At 42.3% G+C, this 24,463-nt stretch overlaps 1 protein-coding gene across 1 annotated transcript in view; it reads left to right on the forward strand.

The window, feature by feature from the left end:
* Positions 1–244: 244 nt before the first annotated feature.
* The window catches only part of abcc8b (ATP-binding cassette, sub-family C (CFTR/MRP), member 8b), a 105,094-nt gene continuing 80,875 nt past the window's right edge, over positions 245–24,463 (forward strand). Inside the window, exons 1-9 of the mRNA XM_073851118.1 lie at positions 245–514; positions 1,634–1,822; positions 2,824–2,988; positions 3,094–3,249; positions 3,456–3,590; positions 3,805–3,967; positions 6,173–6,213; positions 6,382–6,533; positions 6,679–6,778. Coding sequence (XP_073707219.1) covers positions 245–514; positions 1,634–1,822; positions 2,824–2,988; positions 3,094–3,249; positions 3,456–3,590; positions 3,805–3,967; positions 6,173–6,213; positions 6,382–6,533; positions 6,679–6,778 — 1,371 coding nt within the window. The remainder of the gene's footprint in view (positions 515–1,633; positions 1,823–2,823; positions 2,989–3,093; positions 3,250–3,455; positions 3,591–3,804; positions 3,968–6,172; positions 6,214–6,381; positions 6,534–6,678; positions 6,779–24,463) is intronic.

Raw genomic sequence — 24,463 nt, forward strand, 5'->3', positions numbered from 1 at the left:
CAGAAGGAAGCCTCATCTGAAGCTGGCTCACAAGAAAGCCCGCAAACAGTTTGCTGAAGACAACCTGTCCAAGAGCATGAATTGATGAGACTATAAGATAAACTTGTTTGGCTCATCATCCATGTTCTGACATGAAGTGGAAGGCTTTCCAAAACAGTAGAAGCTGTTATAACAGCAAAAGGAGAAATTAATGATGGTTTTAAAATCCAAATGCACATATGGCTGTCGTGTTCCTGCTTGACTAATGACTGTGTTCTTGGTTCGGTTTCAGCGCTACATGTGGTTTCAGTATCCCACAGAGGTCAAGCCACCTGATGACCTCCAGGATCTGGGTGTTCGCTTCCTGCAGCCGTTCGTCAACCTGCTGTCTAAGAGCACATACTGGTGGATGAACACCTTCATCACGTCTGCACACAAGCAGCCCATCAACCTGAAAACCATTGGCAAGCTGCCTATTTCCATGAGAGCGCTTACCAACTATCAAAGACTCCGCAAGGCCTTCGACACACAAATGGTACATTAACTTCCATCACTGCATTAAAGGGATCTGTATTACATTATGAGAATTTTGCTATCCCCTTTTAATATAATAGAATATAACATAATCATATTAGTTTTAATTTAGGTTAATGTTAATAAAAAAAATGTAGTATTGTCCATTATTAAATCATGCTAGTTTGGGGTCGGTAAGATTTTTTCTTTTATGTTTTTTTTTTTTTTTTTTTTTTGCTCACCAAGGCTTTATTTATTTAATCAAAAATACAGTAAAAATTGTAAAAATATTATTTCAATTCAAAATAGCTGTTTTCTATGCAAAGTATGTTAATGTAATTTATTCCTGTAATCAAAGCTAAATTTTCAGCATCATTACTCCACTTTTTATTGTCACATTATCCTTCAGAAATCATTCTAATATGCTGATTTGCTGCTCTAGAAACATTTCTAATTATTATCAACCTTGAAAACAGTTGTGCTGTTTCATATTTAATACATTTCATTTTTAATGATTCTTTGATTAATAGAAAGTACAACATGTACTTGAAATATAGTTTTTGTAACATTCTAAATAAAATTGTTGACCCCAAACTTAAGGATGTGGTTAGAGCAAATCACAAAAAAATGCCTTTATTAACTCTTAATTGAAAAATAAGGAGTGAAAATTGACATGATATCACTCAAAGTATGTGCAAATAGTTTGTAAAGGCCAGCAATATATCATCTGGATTCCAGGAAGAGTGACATGTAAGCAGATATTACATAAGTTTAAACAGTAGGATCTCTTTCTCTGCCAAATTCAGAGATCTGCAAACTCTGATTATGTGTGTGTTTTTTGGCTGATCTGTCCTGCATTTTGTTGTTGTTTTGTGTAGACATCCACTTGTATAACCAGACTGCTTATGTCCTTAATGCAAGAGAATTATTTTTATCCCCTTTGTCCTAAAATAAAAGGAACTTTAGAAACACTTCAGATTATGCACCTTATGTAAGATATGTTAGAAAATCTGTACACCAGTTAATGATTAAATGATTAAAATTTACTATAATCACTGAATCTCATAATCTTTGTCTGTAATAAGCACTGTGGTTTTGATATTTGCACTAAGCTCTTTGCTCTGCCCTGTCATTTGTGCAGGAGAACGGTCCTGTCCCGCTGAAGGGCTCCCGGTGGATCTGGCGTGCCCTGCGTCAGGCGTTCGGCAGACCTCTGGTGCTCAGCATTACATTCCGCTTTATGGCTGATCTGCTGGGCTTTGCTGGGCCACTCTGCATCTCTGGGATTGTTCATCACATCAGCAGTGACAATCACAGCGTTCTGCCTCCGGTACCAATGCAAAAATACACCATTTACAGTAGTTGTTTGGACTGTTAAGCCACAATTAAACGCCTGGATGTCAGTGCATTGCATAACAAAATATTAAAACAAGTAGTGTCCAATCATTTCCATTCAACTCATGTTTGATTTAAGAGCTGTGTTAAAGGTAAAAAGTACCTTTATAGTACGTTTTTATCCTTTTCCGATAGATATTATGGTAACACCATATAATAAGGTTCCATTTGTTACAGTGCATTAGTTAACATCAACTAACAATGACAAATATTTCTAAAGAATTTATTAGTCTTAGTTAAAGAAATAGTTCACCCAAACAATGAAAGTTTGCTGTTTCAAAATGTAGATGAGTTTGTTTCTTCATGAGATTTTGAGAAATGTAGCATTACATCACTTGCTCAGGAGCAGATCCTCTGCAGTGAATGGGTGCCATCAGAATGAGAGTTCAAACAGCTAATAAAAACATCACAATAATACATAAGTAATCTACACGGCTCCATCAATTAACATCTTGTGAGCCAAAAACTGTTTGTTAGAAACAAATCCATCATTAAGACGTTTTTAACTTCAAACAGCTGCTTCCCGCTAAAATCCGTCCAGCAGCTCCGAGAAGAGTGAAAGAGGATCCCAGCAACAACCTGTGCAGCTCTGGTCAATTCCATGCCCAGGATATTGACACTTTGGACAAGTTCACCTAGGGTGTACTCACTTTTGTTGACAGCTATTTTGACAATAATGGCTGTATGTTGAGTTGAGTCAGAGAAGAGTAAATCTATACTGCTATACAAGCTGCACATTGACTACTCTAAAATATATCCAAGTTTCATTTCTATAGTATTGTCCCTTGAGAAGATATACTAAAGTGGTTGCTGAAATGTGAGGGGTGTATTCACTTTTGTGACGTACTGTATTTATTCATTTATTTATTGCCATGACTTGTTTTTTAAAGATTCACTCATTGGTCAGTATTTTACACACTTGACTCTGTTTCCTAGGTGAAGCTGCTTGGAGTCCACTTCATTTCTTCAGAAGCCTTCTTAGCGAATGCTTATGTTCTGGCAGTGCTGCTGTTTCTGGCACTGCTGCTGCAGAGAACCTTCCTACAAGCCTCTTATTATGTTGCCATCGAGACTGGAATCAAACTCAGAGGAGCCATTCAGGTGTTAGAGCTTGAGCCAGTTGTTTGGAGAAAGTTTTAATGGCAGTTGTTTGACATTTTTCTGGTTACCTGGAAACATTTCTTTTATGTCTTTTTTCCCCTGTAGACTAAGATTTACAACAAGATTATGCGACTGTGTACATCTAACATGTCTATGGGTGACATGACCACGGCTCAGATCTGCAGTTTAGTGGCCCGAGACACAAACCACCTCATGTGGTTCTTCTTTCTCTGTCCCAACCTGTGGGCCATGCCGGTTCAGGTTAAGATGAACTATTTTATATATATATAAACAGTTATCTAATGAAACAAACTGATGAAATACTGAATCTTTTTTTCAGTAACTGCTTTCTTACTGATTGTTTTTATTGTAAACTAATTTTAATTCGTAAATGAATAAATAGTTGTAATTGTTTTGATATATATGATTGTTTTTGTTCAATTCAGTGGTATTGTTTTCATCTGTAGATTGTGATTGGGGTTTTACTGCTGTATTATCTGCTGGGAGTCAGCGCTCTAATCGGTGCCACGGTCATCGTCGTTTTGGCTCCTCTGCAGTATTTTGTGGCCACTCGACTCTCACGGGCACAGAAGAGTACATTGGTGAGCAATTTACTGATATTGATTTGCCATTTGGATATATAGATACTGTCACTACACAGCAAATAGCTTAAATAGAATAGAAAGAAACCTGGAATGTTCTGTTAGGACTCTTGTGTCTAGCCCTTGCTTACTATGAAACTTATATACTGTGTATCACCTTGATTGCATTATAAAATCAGTCAGATACTTTATGCAATGATGCCGTGTGTTACAGGAATACACCAGCGAAAGACTGAAGAAAACCAATGAGCTGCTGAGGGGAATCAAGCTGCTGAAGCTGTATGCATGGGAGCACATCTTCAGATCCAGTGTGGAGGAAACACGCAGACAAGAGCTGAGAAACCTGCGTACGTTTGCGCTCTACACGTCCCTTTCCAGTAAGTCTTCACATCCAAAATCTGCTCAAAGTCAAAGGGGATATGCAGTTTACACAGTGATTTTTTCAGGCCATGTGCATGTTAGAGACAAAAACAGTACTCTGCCAGCAAAAAAACCCTGCAAATTCACATTTAGAAACTTTATTATTACAGTGTCTTGCGAAAGTATTCATGCCCCTAAATTATTTTCATGTTTTGTTATGTTGCTGCTTTATGGTAAACTGCGTTGAATTGCTTTTTTCATTAATTTAGACTCCATACACCCTAATGACAATACAAAAACAGAATAAAAAAAGTGCATTTCATAAGTATTCATACCCATGAGCTAAGCTCATATCCACTTGGCTGAAGCACCTTTACAGCCTTAAGTCTTTTTGGTTAGGATGCGACAAGCTTTGCACATCAACATTTGGCAATTATCTTCCATTCTTTGCCTCACCTCTTCACCTATCAATCACTGTCAGGTTGAATGGCGGCAGACGCACTTTTTAGGTTTCTCCAGAAATGTTTGATTGGGTTCAAGCCCAGGCTCTAGCTGGGCCACTCAAGGACATTCACAGAGTTGTCTTAAGCCACTCTTGCTGTGTGCTTAGGATCATTGTCCTGTTGGAAGGTGAATTTTTCTGCCTAGTCTGAGGTTAACCTTACAGAAAAAACACATAAATTTTACATGTGCAAAAACACATGCGACACATGTGGAAACGTGTGCTTTTGGAACACTTTCATGTGCATTCTGTGTGAATTCCCATGTGGACCATGTGATCACACGTGGAACACGTGAAATGCGTTTTTTCTGAATGCTCTGGACTGGGTTTTCATTAAGGCTTTCTCAAAATTTTGGTGCATTGAGCTTTTCTTATACTCTGACAAGTCCTTCAGTCCCTGCCACCAAAATATAACCCCACAGCATGAGGCTGCTACCAGCACACTGTACTTTTAGAAAGTTACTCTGCAGGTGATGAGCAGTGCCTGGTTTTCTTCATGATGCTTGGAATTGAGGTTCATCAGACCAGAGAATCTTGTTTCTCACAGTCTGAGGGTCCTTTAGGTGTTTTTTTTTTTTTTTTTTTTTTTTTGCAAATTCCAAGTGTGTTTTCATGTGTCTTCACTGTGGAAAGGATTGAGTCTTGCCACACCGCCATAAAAACCGGATTAGTGTAGTGTTGCAGTGATGTTTGTCCTTCTGTAGATTTCTTCCATCTCTTTATATGATCATGGAGCTCAACTAGAGTGACCATTGGGTTCTTGGTCACCATTCTAACCAAACACTTCACCATCAATTGCTCAGTATGGCCAGGAGGCCAGCTCTAGTTAGAGTCGTGGTTGTTTCTAACCTCTTCCATTAAGGGCAATGGAGATTACATGCTTCTGTGAACCTTCAATGCAGCAGAATTTTTTTTTCTGAACTGAATTCCCTAGATGTCTGGCTTGATGCAATCCTGTCTCTGAGCCCTACAGGTAGTTTTTTTTTTTTTTTTTACCTCAGGGCTGTTTGTTTTTTTGTTTTGTTTTTTTGTTTTTTGTGAGCCTTTCCAAATCATACCCATTCATTTGAATTTGGCACAGGTTAACTTCACTCGAAGTGTAGTAAAATCTACAAGCAATATAAATGCTCCTGAGCTAAATTTAAACTATCCCAGATAGGGGTATGAATACTTATGCAATGGAATCATTTAACATAAAGCAGCAACATAAGAAAATGTGAAAAAAAAAATGAAGGGGTATGAATACTTTCGCAAGGCACTGTAACTATGTTATAGCGTAAAATTAAAATGTAGATGATTAAATATATCATGATGCAACTTAGATTATTAAATATATTATAAAATTGGTAATCAGGTACTTAAACATTAAATTATTAAGTTAAATTGGTCTAGATAATTGGTCTAGATCTGGAGTTCTCAACTCTGGCCCTCGAGGTCCATTTTCCTGCAGAGTTTAGCTCCAACCCTAATCAAACACACCTGAACAAGCCAATCAAGCTCTTCATCATTACTAGAAAGTTACAGGCAGGTGAGTTTGATCAAGGTTGGAGGTAAACTCTGCAGGAAAGTGGACCTCGAGGGCCAGAGTTGAGAACCTCTGGTCTAGATAAACAGATAATTACAATAAACTAAATTCAGTTCCATTCAAGTTTATTTGTTTCGCTTTTCACCATAAATAGACTTTCAGCTATTAAAAATGCAATTATTTATTTAATTTCAGTCTTCATGAATGCTGCCATCCCAATTGCTGCTGTTCTCACAGTGAGTCTTTATTTCAGTCCGCGCATTCACTCTCTCTTATGTAATACTCTCTCACACATATCAGTTCATTCACAAAAGATGATTTGTATAAATGCCACAGACACTTATGCAATTCAGTGTGAGAGTTCTGTGTATGATTGGAGTGTGATGCTTGTGTTTTCCTGGCAGATCTTTGTGGTTCACGTGCACGTGCACAGTGCTACAGACTTCAATCTGTCTCCTGCTGTGGCGTTCGGCTCCTTGTCGCTCTTCCACATCCTGGTGACACCCCTCTTCCTGCTCTCCAGCGTCCTGCACTCCACCGTCAAAGCACTCGTCAGGTGATTGACAGCCTTCATTCTGATGTGTTGCATTCTGCTGCATTTGACATTTATATACTTGAGTAACTAATGCTTCCAGTGCTTTCAGCCTTTATTGTTTCACACATTTACCCTCACACAGCTTTTTTTTTTTACCTCTTCTCAGTGTGCAAAAGCTGAGTGAATTTCTTGGCAGTACTGAGATAGAATTCAATCACGATTCTGTAATCCAAACTCCAGCGAACAACGACAACATTAAGTCTGTGGTAAGTTTAGCATTATGTCCTTCCCAGCACATCTTTGAATTGATTTCTTGCACAGAAAACCAAAGTATATATATATTTTAAGAAAGTAAATTATAATATAATATAATCTTTAACAAGATTGAGTATTGCTCTATAAACATGAATATTTGATTTGAATTAACTAAAATAAATAATGATAAAAATAAAATTATTATTATTATTATTATTATTATTATTATTCCTAAATAATTTAACATTATTTTATTGTTAATATAATTTTCTAATTATATTTTTAATTTAACCCTTTCAGTGGTGAGTTTAAAATATTCTAGTGGACCCCCGAGAGTGAGTTTTTTTTAAGCGACCGTTATTTTAGAACGTTCGTCCTTATTGTTTCCATGGCGACGCGTCATGCTTGTCACGTGACACAACACAGCCACAATAACACTGTATGACAGATAGATCGCTTTAATTTCGTTTTTCCTTTTTTATCCAGAATACTCACACACTTGCTTACCATGCCATGAACTATCTAATATTCCGATTCACAAATATGTGTGAATTAGTATGATTCGTCGTTTAAAACCCTATGTAAATGATCTGGATCGTGATTTGAAACTTGAGATGGGCGCGGCCATGTTTGTTCGCGCTGCAGTTCAGAGAGTCCTGTCAGCCGCGTTTACATCAGGTACATTCATCCGTTTCTCCCGAAATACATGCAAGTAAGTGGCTGGTGAACTAGAAGAGGATTAGAGTGAACCTTTTAGTTACGTTGCCTATGTGTATGTGATAGAAATAAAACACATCGGCAAATTATATTTGAATAGATGGTTATTTGCTGCTTCCATAGACCTATGTGTGTATTTTACAAACTCTTAATGTCTCGTTTTACTAGTACTTATGTGTATTTAAATGTCTGAAACCTAAAATAAGCTTTATGTGGTTAAAAACGCTGCATAGTTGTGATTGTATGACAAGTGCAGAGCTCCGCCGTCTCTGGCTCTGCGCCAGCCATCGCGCCAAAGCGCAGTTTGAATTTGTCAGCTGCGTGACGTCACCGAACGTTCTAAATCCCATATGTGGGACCGTACTCCCAGGGGCACAGAAATTAGAATCCCATATGTGGGACCGTACTGCTCAAAGGGTTAATAATGATTTTATTTATTTATTAATTTATGCATTTAAAAGCCATATTGATATATAATCAATACATTTTGGCCAAAGTTTGCATGCCTGAACTTTTTGACATTTTAAATCACAGTTCCCTTCCGGGAACTCGAGCAGCGTCAGGAACGCTATGGGGAACGCCATTGGCGGGCCGCACTCTGAACTGTGTATAACAACCAATGAAATGACGGGGGGTGACGTCACCGACCAGGAAGTATAAAGCACGTGCGTTTGAAGCCGGCGGCAGCTTTTGTCATTCAGCGAGAGCGCTCTGTGTCTGTGTCTGTCTTGCCATTTCTGCTGTTTTTGTGTCCAGTTTGACACCCTTTTATTTGAGTAGAATGGCATCTTTACAACCAAGCAAAAAGAGTTTGATGGTGGTTAAGCGCCCGCATAGACAGTGTGTCCCTCCCTGCCAACGCTTCATTGTTGGTGGGGATACACACAGTCTATGCGTGGTCTGCTTGGGAGCGGAGCACGCTCAGTCAGCCCTCGAAAAGGCTGGCTGTGAGCACTGTGAACGCCTGCCGGTGCGCGTGCTTCGCTCCCGGAAAGCCCTCTTCGAGGAGGGGGCTTTCACCAGCGTGCCCCGTGGGTCTGGCCCCGCTTCCGTCGAGGCGGAGCGGCGGCTGCACTCGTGGGGCTCGCAGCTCCATCTGCTGGAGGGTATGGAGATGGGTGACCCCCTATCTCCGCCCTCACTCAGCGGATCGAGCGATCTCCTCCTGGATGCGGAAGCCCGTGCTGCGGTTTCTTCCCCCCGGGAGGAGGTCCCCGAGTTCCTCTTGTCTTCCTCCGAGGAGGTTGACATAGAAAGTGTCTTAGAGGAACCACAACCGCCATCACGCTCGCCTCACTATGAGGAGCTCATAGAGGTGCTGACTAATGCGGTAGCCAAACTTCACATCACATGGCCCGCAGAACAACAGCAATCACATGAGCCGCAGCGAAGCCGATTAGATGATCGCTTCCTGCGGACAAAGTCAGCACCTCCAAAACGGAGCCTTCCCTTCTTCCCCGATCTCCACCAAGAACTTTCGAGATCGTGGGAGAAGCCATACTCCTCACGCCTTTTCTCCCCCGCTGAAAATTATGGAAATGTGGGGGGGGCAGAGGAGAGTGGCTATAGGGCGATGCCACGGGTCGAACAAACGCTTGCGGGCTATCTGTCACCCGGCTCGGCATCGTCCTTGAAGGCTCCGTCCTTGCCCACCAGGCCTCTTAAAGTTACATCTGGCCTGATGGGTAAGGCATACACGGCAGCAGGTCAAGCAGGGTCTTGCCTTCACACCATGGGCATCCTGCAAGCCTACCAGGCTGACCTGCTGAAGGAGTTCAGCAGCGGCGAGGAAGTTAGCGTCACAGAGATGCAAAAAACTGCAGATCTCGCTCTCCGCGCCACCAAGGAGGCAGCCCTGGTGACCGCGGAGAGGCATCTCTGGCTGACCCTGTCCGACGTAAAAGAAAAGGACAGGGTCACGCTTCTGGACGCCCCCCTGCAACCATCTGGCCTCTTTGGTGCCGCGGTTGATACCGTTGTGGCTAGGCACCAGGAGGCCCGCAAGCAGGCGGCGGCGTTCAGAACATTCCTTCCTCGCCGCGTGTTCTCCTCTGAGGCTGCTGCACCATCTAAGAAGCAGCCTCAGCCGTGTACGAGCTCCCATCGTGAGGCACAGAAGCAGAGCGTTGCTGCCCGTGCTCCCCCGGCCCAGCCTAGGGGACCCGGAAAGCGACGCTCTAAGTCGGGGGCTTCCAAGACGAAGAGGCCTGACCTGAGGGTCGTCCTCCAGTCAAGGAAGTCCTCGGCTAAGCGGCCCTGACGGTTGTGGTTCAGGGCCGTTGAGGGCAGCCCCTCTCGAGGGGGTTTGCACCATACCTCCAGGTGCGGGTTTCAGACCCCTTCATGGCCCTCAGGAGATGAGTCAGCTAACCCTGCCAGTGTTACAGGGCGCGGCTATCTCCCGCGAACATCCTCTAGCTGTCCCGCCCGGAAACGTAGCGGCCCTGGAGAGTTCGCAGCCCCCGCGGGGGTCTCTCGAGGAGCTAGTTCAGGAGCTTCCTGCCAGTTCGCTGTTACAGGTCTCCGAGTTAGTTCCTCAAGTAAATCCAGACACCAGTCTCGAGAGGCTGGTACCCTTAGTGAACTTTCTGGCAGCGTGGAAACTACTGCCAAGAGTTTCAAATTGGGTCCTGCGTACTGTAGAGAAAGGTTATGCTATCCAGTTCGGCGCCACGCCGCCACCTTTCAACGGGGTTTTTCCAACTTTAGTAAGCCCCGAGCAGGGTCTGGTGATGGAACAAGAAGTAGAAACTCTTCTGAGGAAGGAGGCCATCGAGGTGGTCCCTCCTCAAGACAAGGAATCCGGGTTCTACAGCCGGTACTTCATTGTTCCGAAGAAGGATGGGGGGCTTCGGCCCATCTTAGATCTCAGGCTGCTAAATCGTTCAGTCAGGAAGCTGAAATTCAAGATGCTTACTGTCAGGCAGGTCGTGTCACAAATCAGGTCCGAGGACTGGTTTGTCACGATAGATCTAAAAGACGCTTATTTTCACGTCTCCATCCTTCTTCAGCACAGGAAGTATCTCAGGTTCGCCTTCAGGGGCAAGGCTTACCAATACAGAGTGCTTCCTTTCGGCCTAGCTCTCTCACCCCGCACTTTCACGAAGTGTGTGGATGCTGCTCTGGCTCCGTTGCGACTCCAGGGCATCCGCATACTCAACTACATAGACGACTGGCTCATCCTAGCCAGCTCGGAGCAGTTAGCGGTTCAGCATCGAGGTGCTGTTCTCGCTCACATGAAAGAGTTGGGGTTGAGACTCAACGCCAAGAAGAGTGTGCTTTCTCCACTACAGAGGACCACTTACTTAGGCGTAGTGTGGGACTCGATCTCCATGCAGGCACGCATGTCTCCTGCACGAGTCGATTCCATACTGACTGCGGTGAATGCAGTAAAGCTAGGCCAGTCACTCACTGTCAAACAGTTTCAAGTACTGTTAGGTCTTATGGCAGCCGCTTCCAACGTGATACCTTTTGGACTGCTGCACATGAGACCACTACAGTGGTGGCTCAGGACCAGGGGGTTCTCCCCGAGGGGAAACCCGCTCCGCAAGATCAAGGTCACGCGGCGCTGCCTACGTGCCTTGGCCATGTGGAGGAAACCCTGGTTCCTCTCTCAGGGACCGGTTCTGGGAGTGCCTGGTCGCCGCATCACGCTAGCGACCGACGCTTCCCTTACCGGTTGGGGGGCGGTCATGCGTGGCCGCTCAGCCCAAGGCCTATGGAGTGCCCACCATCTCTCGTGGCACATAAACCGCTTAGAGATGCTGGCAGTATTCCTGGCCCTAAAGAGGTTTCTCCCAGACCTAAGAAACAAACACGTACAGACAGCACTGCGGTGGTTTACTACATAAACCACCAAGGAGGACTCCGCTCACGCCCCTTATACAAGCTGGCGTACCGGATACTCCTTTGGTCTCAAGAGAAATTCCTCTCCCTGAGAGCAGTCCATATTCCTGGACATCTGAATGTGGGAGCAGACGTCCTGTCGAGGCAGGGGCCGAGGCCCGGGGAATGGATGCTTCACCCAGAGGTGGTGAAGCAGATCTGGAGAGTGTTTGGCCAGGCACAGGTGGACCTGTTTGCGACTCAGGAGACATCGCACTGTCCCCTCTGGTACTCTCTAGTTCCTCCAGCTCCACTGGGGCTGGATGACATGGCACAGACGTGGCCGAGGCTGCGTCTGTACGCCTTTCCCCCGATCGCTCTGCTCCCGGGAGTTCTGGAACGGGTCCGCCGGTTTCAAGTGCGGCTGCTACTAGTAGCCCCGCGCTGGCCGGCACGAGTATGGTTCTCGGACCTGGTATCTCTCCTCGACGGCTCTCCATGGGAGATTCCCGTCAGGAGGGACCTCCTGTCTCAGGCTGGGGGCGCAATATGCCACCCCCACCCAGAGAAGTGGAGGTTATGGGTGTGGCCCCTGAGGGGGCACAACTCATAGGAGCGGGTCTCTCAACCGAGGTTGTTGAGACCCTTCTCCAATCCAGAGCTCCCTCTACGAGGAAACTGTATGGCCTTAAGTGGAACTTATTCGCGAGCGCCACCTAGACCCAGTCAACTGCCCGGTTGGTACAGTTCTGGAGTTCTTACTCGCTTATCCGCAGGGCTAGCTCACTCCACACTAAAGGTATACGTGGCGGCCATAAGTGCCTACCACGCCCCTTTAGGTGGCCTCTCAGTAGGTAGAGAGCCCTTGGTCATACGGTTCCTCCGCGGTGTGCTCAGGCTGAGGCCTCGAGTGACACCCAGGGTCCCCACGTGGGACCTTGCTGTGGTGCTAGAAGCTCTCTGCAAGCCTCCGTTCGAGCCCATAGAGGAGTCTACGGACCGCGCCCTCACAATTAAGACGGCGCTCCTGTTAGCACTCACCTCTCTCAAGAGAGTAGGCGACCTGCAGGCCCTTTCGGTGGCCCCATCTCATTTAGAGTTTGCCCCAGGGATGGCCAAGGCCTTTCTATATCCCAGGGTCGGGTACGTCCCGAAGGTCCCCTCCCTAGCACCGCAGCCAGTAACACTGCAGGCGTTTTATCCTCCTCCGTTCGCGGAGCCGAACCACAGGAAGTTCAATTGCATGTGCCCAGTCAGAGCCTTAGATGCATACGTCCACAGAGCTGCCACGTGGTGTAGAACAGAGCAATTGTTTGTCTGTTACGGCCCCCCAAAGAGAGGGGGCCCGGCTTCAAAGCCCACTATCAGTAGATGGATCATCGATGCCATATCTACAGCTTACGAGTCCTCTGGTCTCCCATCCCCGATGGGACTCAAGGCTCACTCTACTCGAGGTCTGTCGGCCTCGAGGGCTCTGACGGCAGGTGTCCCAATACAGGACATCTGCAATGCTGCGGGTTGGTCCACGCCCCTAACATTCGTTAGTTATTACGAGCTCGACCTCAGAGCCGCTCCAGGCTCGGCTGTACTCTCGGCCTAGTGCGCTAGGCCTAGAGGGTCAGCCACCTCCCTAGCCAGGAGGAGACTTCTCAAGGCGCATTCTTTCTGCGGAAAGAAGAGAAGTCGTTTCGCCACTTAAAGAGATCTGCAAATTCTACCCTTTTGTCCGTGCAAACTAGACAAAAGCTCTTTCAGTCCCTCTTGTCCTGGTAGTACCCCCAGACAAAGGACTAAGACTCCTCGTGAGCCCGAGGGCCGAGGGGTGCCTCTCGCACTGGCTGGCGAACCAGGCAGAGGTCACGGTTCTCGTGTGCCTGAGGGCCGAGAACTGCACAGCCCTCTTGTCCGCGGAATGCTAGACAATGGCTTAATTCTCCTCGTGTTCTGACGCAGGATGCTATCAGACCGAGTGTATTTCGGTCCCTCTGGTTTCTGGCTTTCCCCAGACCAAGGACTAAGACTCCTCGTCTGCCTTCAAATAAGGCCGAGAAGTGCCTCATGCACTGGCTGGCTACCAGGCAGAGGCCCCTACTGTCTTCCCCGTGAGCCCGAGGGCCGGGGATTGCAGTGCCCTCTTGTCCGCGTAATGCTAGACAATGGCTTATTCCCTCGCGTCCTGGCGGAGCTCCAGGCCGAGCCTTGGGTCCCTCTTGTTCTGGCTGAACCCCCAGACAAAGGATCACCCTCTCCTCGTGTGCCCGAGGGCCGAGGAGCCTTGAGGTCGAGCTCACCGTCCTCGTGGGTCTGTGGACCGAGGACTTCCCACACCATCTGTCCGCCGAGTGCTAGACAGTGGTCATTCGGTCCCTCTTGTTCTGGCTAACTCCCAGACAAAGGACTAAGACTCTGCGTGTGCCTGAGGGCCGCGGAGTACCTCTCGTTCTGGCTGGCGACCAGACAGAGGAAGACTACCATTCCTCGTGTGCCCAAGGGCCGAGGACTCGGGGCCTTCTTGTCCGCGTAATGCTAGACAAGGGCTCTCTCTTTTTCCACCCTGGTTGAGCAGACACTCGCAGGGCTCGGAAATTATGGGGGCGTTGGTAGTCTCGTTCCCCATAGCGTTCCTGACGCGGCTCGAGTTCCCGGAAGGGAACGTCTCGGGTTACTAATGTAACCTTAGTTCCCTGAGGGAACGAGACGCCGCGTCTTGGACCATAATTCCCGCACCCTGCGGCGCTCGCTTCATTCCTAAAGAGCTGCCGCCGGCTTCAAACGCACGTGCTTTATACTTCCTGGTCGGTGACGTCACCGCGCCTGTGACGTCACCCCCCGTCATTTCATTGGTTGTTATACACAGTTCAGAGTGCGGCCCGCCAATGGCGTTCCCCATAGCATTCCTGACGCGGCGTCTCGTTCCCTCAGGGAACTAAGGTTACATTAGTAACCCGAGACATTTTTTTTTTTTTTTTTTTTTTCAGAAAAATCACAATTACATTTTTTCCCCAAATGGTGCAGCCCTACCCAACACTTTATTAACAAAAATGTTTGTTTTGGAATTTCACAGTTGTAAAATAATGATAACAATAACAACAATAATTAAAGCTGCAAGCAGCGATGGTAGGGCCCTCGCACTCGGGCTGACCGCCGATCGGTGGCGAATGGTGGGCACTATGCTATTAACACAGAAAATGTAGGAGGAATATGTCAAAGTCATTGATATGTGCCAATCTTCCTTCTGCCAGCTGGTGGCGCTATGCCTATAACTGAATATTGGCATGCAGATGTGTTCAGGCCAGTGCTTTTATCAAACATATGGAGTTTGGTGAAGCTTGAACATGGCATGCTTGAGTGTAAGTCATGACATATCCTGCTGCCAACAGGTGGCGCTATTACAAAATATTGGCTTTTAGATGTCTTCAGGCCAGGACTATTGGCAAACATGTCAAGTTTGGTGCAAATTGTACATTGCATGCTTAAGTTAGTGTAAAACAAGTAATTTGCTGTTGCCAGCTGGTGGCGCTATGACTATAACTAAATATTGGCATGTAAATGTATTCAGGCCAAGACTCTTATCAAACATATTAAGTTTGGGGCTGATTGGACATTGCATGCCTGAGTTACAGTAACTTCCTGTTTCATTGCATTAAGAGTATGCTTTAGCACTTAGCTAAATGTTGCTAACATGTTTCTAGCATGTTGCTACCCTATTTAACACTTGTTGATATTTTTAAAATGTTGCTGGGCATCCACAACAGTATTAAACATGTGACTTCCTGTTGCCAGCAGGTGGCACTATGACTGTAACTGAATATGGGCATGGGCTTGTGTTCAGACCAGGACTCTTATCAAACATATTAAGCTTGGGTCAGATTGGACATTGTATGCATGAGTTACACTTATTTTTCTTTGTATTAATATCATGCTTTAGCTCTCAGCTAAGTGTTGCTAGCATGTTTTAACATGATTCTAGCATGATGCTAGCCTATTTAAAACTTGCTGACGCTTTTTATTATGTTGCTAGGAGTCCGTAACACCATTAAACGTCACTTCCTGTTGTCAGCAGGTGGCGCTGTGACTATAACTGAATATGGGCATGTATATATCTTCAGGCCAGGACTCTTATCAAACGTGAAGTTTGGGGCTGATTGGACATTGCATGTCTGAGTTACAGTAACTTCCTGTTTTATGTCTTTAACAACATGCTTTAGCACTAAGTAAGTGTTGCTAGCATGTTTGAGTACGTTTTAGACTAGTTTAGCACTCAATGGCTTTTTTAGTGTGTTGCTAATAGTGTGTCACAGTGTTAAACATGTCACTTCCTGTTGACAGTAGGTGGCGCTATAACTATAACTGAATATTGGCATGTAGATATCTTCAGGCCAGGACTGTTATCAAACATGTGAAGTTTGGGGCTGATTGGAAATTGCATGCCTGAGTTACATTAACTTCCTGTTTCATTGCATTAAGAGTATGCTTTAGCACTTAGCTAAATGTTGCTAACATGTTATAGCATGTTTCTAGCATGTTGCTACCCTGTTTAACAGTTGTTGAATTTTTTTAAAATGTTGCTAGGCATCAACAACAGTATTAAACATGTGGCTTCCTGTTACCAGCTGGTGGCGCTATGACTATAACTGAATACGGGCATGGGCGTGTGTTTAGGCCAGGATTCTTATCAAACATGTTAAGTTTGGGGCTGATTGGACATTGTATGCCTGAGTTAGAGTAACTTCCTGTTTCATTGTATTATTAGCATGCTTTAGCATATTAGCTAAGTGTTGCTAGCATGCTTTATTATTTTTGTAGCATGTTGAATATTAAGTTTGGGTCAGATTCAACATTATATACATGAGTTACAGCAATTTCCTTTTGTATTTGTATTAATAGCATGCTTTAGCTCTTAGCTAAGTGTTGCTAGCATGTTTTAGCATGTTTGTAGCATGTTGCTAGCCTATTTAAGACTTGTTAACGCTTTTCAATATGTTTCTAGGAGTCCGTAACAGTGTTAAACATGTCATTTCCTGTTGTCAGCAGGTGGCGCTATGACTATAACTGAATATGGGCACTGACGTGTGTTCAGGACCGGACTGTCATCAAACATGTGAAGTTTGAGGCAGATCGGACATCGTATGCCTGAGTTATAGCAACTTCCTTTTTCATGGCGAAACATCAAAGTTTGTCCGGCCGCCACGGACACGCCCTTCGACGAAAACTCTAAAGCTTCGCAATTTAACATCGCAAAGGCCTTATGATGACACTCAGCAAATTTGAAGATGATCGGATAAAAACTGTAGGAGGAGTTCGTTAAAGTATGAGGCCTGAAAATGGCAAAAACTGCACAAAAATCGTACAGGAAATTCAATATAACGGACTTCCTGTTGGGTTTCGGATGTTGCACCAGGAGACTTTTTTGTAGGTATTGGTGTGTTACATATGTGTACCGAGTTTCGTACATGTACGTGAAACGTAGCTCGAGGGGCACTCCGTTGAAATTTTATAGGTGGCGCTATCGAGCCATTTTGCCACACCCACTTTTGAAAACCATATCAGATGTAAATTTTCGCCAGGTCTGATGCGTGTGCAAAGTTTCGTGAGTTTTCGGGCATGTTTAGGCCCTCAAAAAGACTTTTCATTTTGGAGAAGAAGAAGAAGAAGAAGAATTAAAGCTGCGAGCAGCGATGACCGGGCCCTCGCCGTCTGTGCAATCGCCATCCCGATAGCATCAGGAAAACGGTGCCCAGTTGGCACATGCATTCACAGTAACCCTTTGGACTAACCCTAACTGTCTCTCCTCCTGTCTGACTCTTTCTCTTACCACCCATCCCCCCTCCTTACACTCAGCCACTTACCACACAAACACACACATTAAGTGCAGAGCAGAGCGAGATCAGATATGTTTTTTTATTTTCTTTCATTCGTGGAGTTTTGTATAATTATGAAATGATCTGTGTTTGATCAGAATGAATAGTTATTTGTATGAAAAAAGTTTCAAAGAGTTAGGATGCTGCACTTTAAATATATAATAAATCATTGAAAATTTAAAAATGAAAATGAAATTCAAAATTCCTCAAAAACACAGGAAACAAATATTTGAAACTATTTTTAATTTTTATTTATTTGCCATGGCAACAGCATTTGATGCATCAGGGACGCCTTTATGTGTAATAATTATAAACAAATATATTAAAAATAAATACATATTTACTTAGTAGATTTTTTTGGCCTTTTTGTATTTGTTTCTCATTCTAATTAAGTGAACTGAGCAGTATAGTGTCATACTTATAAGATTTTTTGTTCTATCAGTGAGAGTGTATATATGTATTTAAATCATATAATTTTTCCTTAAAAGATAAAAAAAAAAGATTTTAATGCTCTTTAAGCACCTATACAAAATAATTATGTAAAAGTAGACTGACAATACAGTACATATCAACTGATTCTATGGATTATTGTCATTCTTATATACTGAGAATGAGTTAAATAGCATTAGAGGTCAAACGATTCCTTATTTTATGAGGACCTCTAGTGTTCATCCCTGGTATTACAGCTTTAATCTGACAAATTTATATGACACTTTTAATGTTTTTGGGCCCTCTGAGCATGATAACATTTTGAAACTACACGTATTTCCTAATAATTTCTTGTTCTTTATATGTAAAAAGTTTTGATGAGTTAGAATAATGCAATTTAAAGATATATGAAAATAACTCTTCATCTTTTTCATTGTTACTTTCATAAATCACCACATCAACACTGTTCAAGATATCCCAAAGTTGTTCACAATATAGGGAACATTTTCCCAATATTCTGAGGATGATGATAAGAACATGTAATTCATGATGATAACAATATGTTATTATTGCTTGCTTTACGTCCACCACTTCTGCTTAAATGTCATCGTTACCTATCTGTTCAATTTGTGTGTGGATATTGCTTTTCAGGTGACTCCTGTTATAAGACATCACTCTTAAGCGCTACATAACTAAGAATCAATTAGGAAAACGGTGCCCAGTTGGCACATGCATTCACAGTAACCCTCTGCCAGTTTGGATTTAAAGTTTACAGAAATGAAAGGGTTACATTTTTAAATCAACACACAGACAAATACACACTAAATATACAACTTTACCATCCAGTTTCATTTGTTAACATTGTTAACATGAACAATAATAAATAGCATTTATTAATGTTAATTAATATTAACCTAAAAAAGTACTCATATATTGTTTAAAGGTAAATTAGTATCTTTTAACATAGTGTATGTACTGTGTATTAACATGAACATGAACACAGTTCATGTGGGTATACAACAATACACAATAAAGTGCTCAAAAAACGCTTCATTCTTTCAAAATATCTTTAAAAATCAAGTTGGGTATTGTAATGGGGCGATATATAAATATAACTCATCTTAAAATGGTACAATTTTCAGATGTTTTGAACAGATAACAGCAACGTTTGTTTTGTTGTCAAAGTTTGTCTTGAAATTGTTAGTGTTTTTTTTTTTTTTTATTGAATCAAAAATTTTAATTAAGAAAATAAATGTCTATCAATGAAGATAAATCGCTCATTCTGAAAAGCTGTATTTTTCTTAATCTTTTGCTATGTGACTGAATAGGACAAGTTCATGGTACAGTTCAGTAAAAAATAAATAAAAAAACAACAACTGCAATATACAAAGAATGAAAGAGTTCGTGACCCTTTATATTTTCTCAAAGATCAGACTCTCAAAGTTCAGACATATTTATGCAGATTAAACTACAGCAATGTGCAATGTGCAAATTGCATCTTCCTCAAAGATGGTCTTAAGCAAAACAGCATGTTCCACTGGTCTCTCTCCCTTTCACCCCTCCCCCCTTCAGTCACTCTTAGTGTCAACACAGACTGTCAGCCCAGTGACAACAGTTTACTGATTTCTTTTTTTAATTTTCTTTAATTCATAGAAGCTTGAATAATTATGATATTACCAACACTTGCTCAGAATGATTAGATCTCTGTGTGAAAAAAGTTTTAAAGAGTTTGGATGCTGCACTTTAAAGATATAAAAAATTAGGGTTATGTTTTTTAAAAAATCACCACGTCAACACCGTTCAAGATATCCCAAATCCGCTCGCAATTTAACATCTTCAGAATCTTCTCTTCATGTTAAAAAAGTTTGGTGTGAATACCTTGTTATTCTTAGAAGGAGTGTGAATTTGTTTACAGCCTGATTTTTCCAAAAATCCACATTCAAATCAAAATAGCCGGCTTCCTGTTGGTCTTAGCTAATGAGTTTGATTTAGAAAGTTGTCCAGATTGATGAGAACAATATATGTACAGAGTTTGGTGACTGTAGGAAAAACTAACCCCCCAACTTTTGTCAAAAGATGGCGCTATAGAGTGCCTGCTCCACGCCCATTTATGACCTTTTGCCAGTGTCTAACTATCATTAATATTGATGTGTGTGTTGAGTTTCATGAAATTCTAAGCATGTTATCTGCTTCGAAAAGACAGGAATCTAATTTTAAAGTTTGACACGTTGCCATGGCAACAGCATTTGATTTATCATCGACCCCTTTACATATTCTCATCGGCCGTGTTTTGACATTATTTTGATGAAGTTTGAAGAAAATCAAGTAAAATTAAGAGGCTGATTTCAACGCATTTTGAAAATGACACGCTTCCTGCTGCCAGACGGTGGCGCTATAACTTTGACTCATAATAGTCACATTTATGGAATCGGCATCATACAACGAACAATCTGGTGAAGTTTCATCAGAATCAGGCAATGTGTGCAACAGTTATTAGACACTTCCTGTTTCTCATTTCTCGCCATAACTTTGTCGCCTTGCCACGGCCAAACCGTTCGAGATATCAAAAATCCCCTCGCAATTTAGCGTCCCCAATGTCTTGAGATCATGCTGACCGAGTTTGGTGACAATCGTATGGAAATCCTGGGAGGAGTACGTTAAATTCCAGAGCATGCGCTTTTTACTCAGCCCTAAATATCTCACTTCCTGTTGCGTGGAGCCTATGACATAGAGTACAAAAGTTGTTTGGCTCAGTGAGATCTATATGTGTACCGAGTTTCATATCAGTACGTGCAAGTATGTGTGCGCAGTACATCAAGTTTTCAAACTGTGTTCCAGGGGGCGCTGTATAGGCCCTGAACCACGCCCGGGTCCCAGCCTCTGTGGCGTCCTGATGGCCGCAGATTCCGACATGTGTGCAAATTTTCAAGAGTTTTTGAGTATGTTAAGGCCCCCAAAAGTGCCCGGAAGGTGTAAAAAAATAAAAAAAAAAAAAAAAATAAGAACCCTTAGAAGAACAATAGGGCCTTCGCCCTTTTGGGCTCGGGCCCTAATTAAAGCTGCGAGCAGCGATGAACGGGCCCTCGCACCCGGGCTCACCGTCGACCGGTGGCTTTAGGAAAACAGCAAACGGTGGGCAGTATGCTTTTAATACAGTAAATATATGAGAAATATGTCATAAGTCATTTAAATGTGCCAAACTTCCCATTGGCAGCTGGTGGAGCTATGCCTATAAATGGCATGTAGATGTGTTCAGGCCAGCACTATTATCAAACATATGAAGTTTGGTGCAGATTGACCTTGGTATGTTTGAGTTAGTGAAAGATATGATATATCCTGGTGTCAACAGGTGGCGCTATGATAATATCTGAATATTGGCCTTTAGGTGTCTTCAGGCCAGGACTCTTACCAAACCTCTGAAGTTTGAGGCAGATCAGACATTTTATGGCTGAGTTATTACACCTATGTCCATGGCGAAACATCAAACTTTGTCAGGCCGCCACTGAAACTCAAGATCTTCACAATTTAACATCTCTAAGGCCTCTAGATCAGACTGACCAAATATAATGTTGATTTCATTAAATGTCTAGGAGAAGTTTGCTATAAACCTAATCCCCTGCAAGGACTTCAGATAATGCCAACTGTGAACAAAATGTGAACATTTTCCCTATATTCTGATGATGATGATAAGAACATGTAATTCATGATGATAACAAAATGTTATTATTGCTTGCATTACATTCACCACTTCTGCTTAAATCGTTACCTATCTGTACAATTTGTATGTGGATATTGCTTTGCTGGTGACTCCTGTTATAAGACATCACTCTTAAGCGCTACATAACTAAGAATCAATTAGGAAAACGGTGCACAGTTGGCAAATGCATTCACAGTAACCCTCTGCTTGTTTGGATTTTAAGTTTACTGAATTGAAAGGGTTACACTTGAAAATCAACACAGAGATACATACACACAATATATAAAATGTTGCCATCCAGTTTCATTTGTTAACATTAACTATATTAGTTAACATGAGCAATAATTAAATAGCATTTATTAATGTTAATTAATATTAAGCTAAAAAAAAGTATTCATATATTGTTTAAAGGTAAATTAGTATCTTTTAGTTTATGTACTATGAATTAACATAAACATGAACACAGTTCATGTGGGTGTACAGCAATACACAATAAAGTGCTCTATAAACGCTTAATTCTTTCAAAATATCTTTAAAAATCAAGTTGAGTGTTTTAATGGGGCGATATATATATAACTGATCTTCAAATGATGGTTTTCGGATGTTTTGAACAGATAACAGCAAAGTTTGTTTTGTTGTCAAAGTTTGTCTTGAAATTTTTAATTATTATAATTTTATATTCAATAAATAACACTATGAAAATATTGTCTACAATGAAGATAAATCACTCATGCTTAAAAGTTGTATTTTTCTTAATCTTTTGCTATGTGACTGAATAGGACAAGTTCATGGTACAGTTCAGTAAAAATAAATAAAAAACAACAACTGCAAAATACAAACAATGAAAGATTTAATGACCCTTTATATTTTCTCAAAATATCAGACATATTTATGTCGATTACGCTACAGCAATGTGCATCTTCCTCAAAGATGGTCTTAAGCAAAACAGCATGTTCCACTGGTCTCTCTCCCTTACACCCCTCCCCCCTTCAGTCACTCTTCAGTGACTCAATGGTGACTGAACACAGACAGGCACAGGCAGAGTGACAGCAGGTTTCTAATTTCTTTTTTTAATTTTCTTTAATTCATAGAAGCTTGTATAAAATTGATATTTACACCACTTGCTCAGAATGATAAGATCTCTGTGTGAAAAAAGTTTTAAAGAGTTTGGATGCTGCACTTTAAAGATATAAAAAAAATGACGGTTATGTTTTTTACTACATCTTTAAAAAATCACCACGTCAACACCGTTCAAGATATCCAATATCCGCTCGCAATTTAACATCTTCAGAATCTTCTCTTCATGTTAAAAAAGTTTGGTGTGAATAGCTGGTTGTTCTTAGAAGAAGTGTGAATTTGTTTACAGCCTGATTTTTCCAAAAAAACACATTCAAATGGAAATATCCGGCTTCCTGTTGGTCTTAGCTAATGAGTTTAATTTAGAAAGTTGTCCAGATTGATGAAAACAATATATGTACAGAGTTTGGTGACTGTAGGAAAAACTAACCCCCCAACTTTTGTCAAAAGATGGCGCTATAGAGTGCCTGCTCCACGCCCATTTATGACCTTTTGCCAGTGTCTAACTATCATTAATATTGATGTGTGTGTTGAGTTTCATGAAATTCTTAGCATGTTATCTGCCTCGAAAAGACAGGAATCTAATTTTAAAGTTTGACACGTTGCCATGGCAACAGCATTTGATTTATCATCGACCCCTTTACATATTCTTATCGGCCGTGTTTTGACATGATTTTGATGAAGTTTAAAGAAAATCAAGTAAAATTAAGAGGCTGATTTCAAAGCATTTTGAAAATGACACGCTTACTGCTGCCAGTTGGTGGCGCTATAACTTTGACTTATAATAGTCACATTTATGGAATCGGCATCATACAACGAACAATCTGGTGAAGTTTCATCAGAATCCGGCAATGTGTGCAACAGTTATGAGACACTTCCTGTTTCTCATTTCTCGCCATAACTTTGTCGCCTTGCCACGGCCAAACCGTTCGAGATATCAAAAATCCCCTCGCAATTTAGCGTCCCCAATGTCTTGAGATCATGCTGACCGAGTTTGGTGACAATCGTATGGAAATCCTGGGAGGAGTACGTTAAATTCCAGAGCATGCGCTTTTTACACAGCCCTAAATATCTCACTTCCTGTTGCGTTGAGAAAATGACATAGAGTACAAAAGTTGTTCAGCTCAATGAGTTCTATATGTGTACCGAGTTTCATATGTGTACGTTCAAGTATGTGTGCTATATGGCCCTCAAAATTCCAGGGGGCGCTGTAGAGTCCCCTTGCCACGCCCCGGTACCAGCCTCTGTGACGTCCTGATGGCCGCAGATTCCGACGTGTGTGCAAAGTTTCAAGAGTTTTTGAGTATGTTAAGACCCCCTTAAGTGCCCGGAAGGTTAACAAAAAAAAAAAAAAAAAAAAAAATAAGAATCCTTAGAAGAACAATAGGGCCTTCGCCCTTTTGGGCTCGGGCCCTAATAATTAAAGCTGCAAGCAGCGTTGACCGGGCCCTCGCCGTCTGGCAGTCGCCATCCCGATAGCATCAGGAAAACGGTGCCCAGTTGGCACATGCATTCACAATAACCCTTTGGACTAACCCTAACTGTCTCTCCTCCTGTCTGACTCTTTCTCTTACCACCCATCCCACCTCCTTACACTCAGCCACTTACCACACAAACACACACATAGAGTGCAGAGCAGAGTGAGATCAGATTTGTTTTTTAATTTTCTTTCATTTGTGGAGTTTTGTATAATTATGAAATGAACTGTGTTTAATCAGAATGAATAGTTATTTGTATGAAAAAAGTTTCAAAGAGTTAGGATGCTGCACTTTAAATATATAATAAATCATTGAAAATTGAAAATGGAAAATAAAATTCTAGGCACGCTATCTGCCTCAAAAACACAGGAAACAAATATTTGAATGTATTTTGTATTTTTATTTATTTGCCATGGCAACAGCATTTGATGCATCAGGGACGCCTTTACAGACTCTCATCGGCCGTGTTTTTACATCATTCTGATGAAGTTTGAAGAAAATCGAGTACAAATATATTGTTCGTTGTTCGTTCGTGTGTTAGTTCATTAACCAATGTTAACAAAAGAGACCCTATTTTAAATAGTTACCATGTTTTATGATCTACATCCATTT

The sequence above is a fragment of the Garra rufa genome, chromosome 11 (assembly GCF_049309525.1).
Source record: "Garra rufa chromosome 11, GarRuf1.0, whole genome shotgun sequence".
Taxonomy (NCBI): Eukaryota; Metazoa; Chordata; class Actinopteri; order Cypriniformes; family Cyprinidae; genus Garra; species Garra rufa.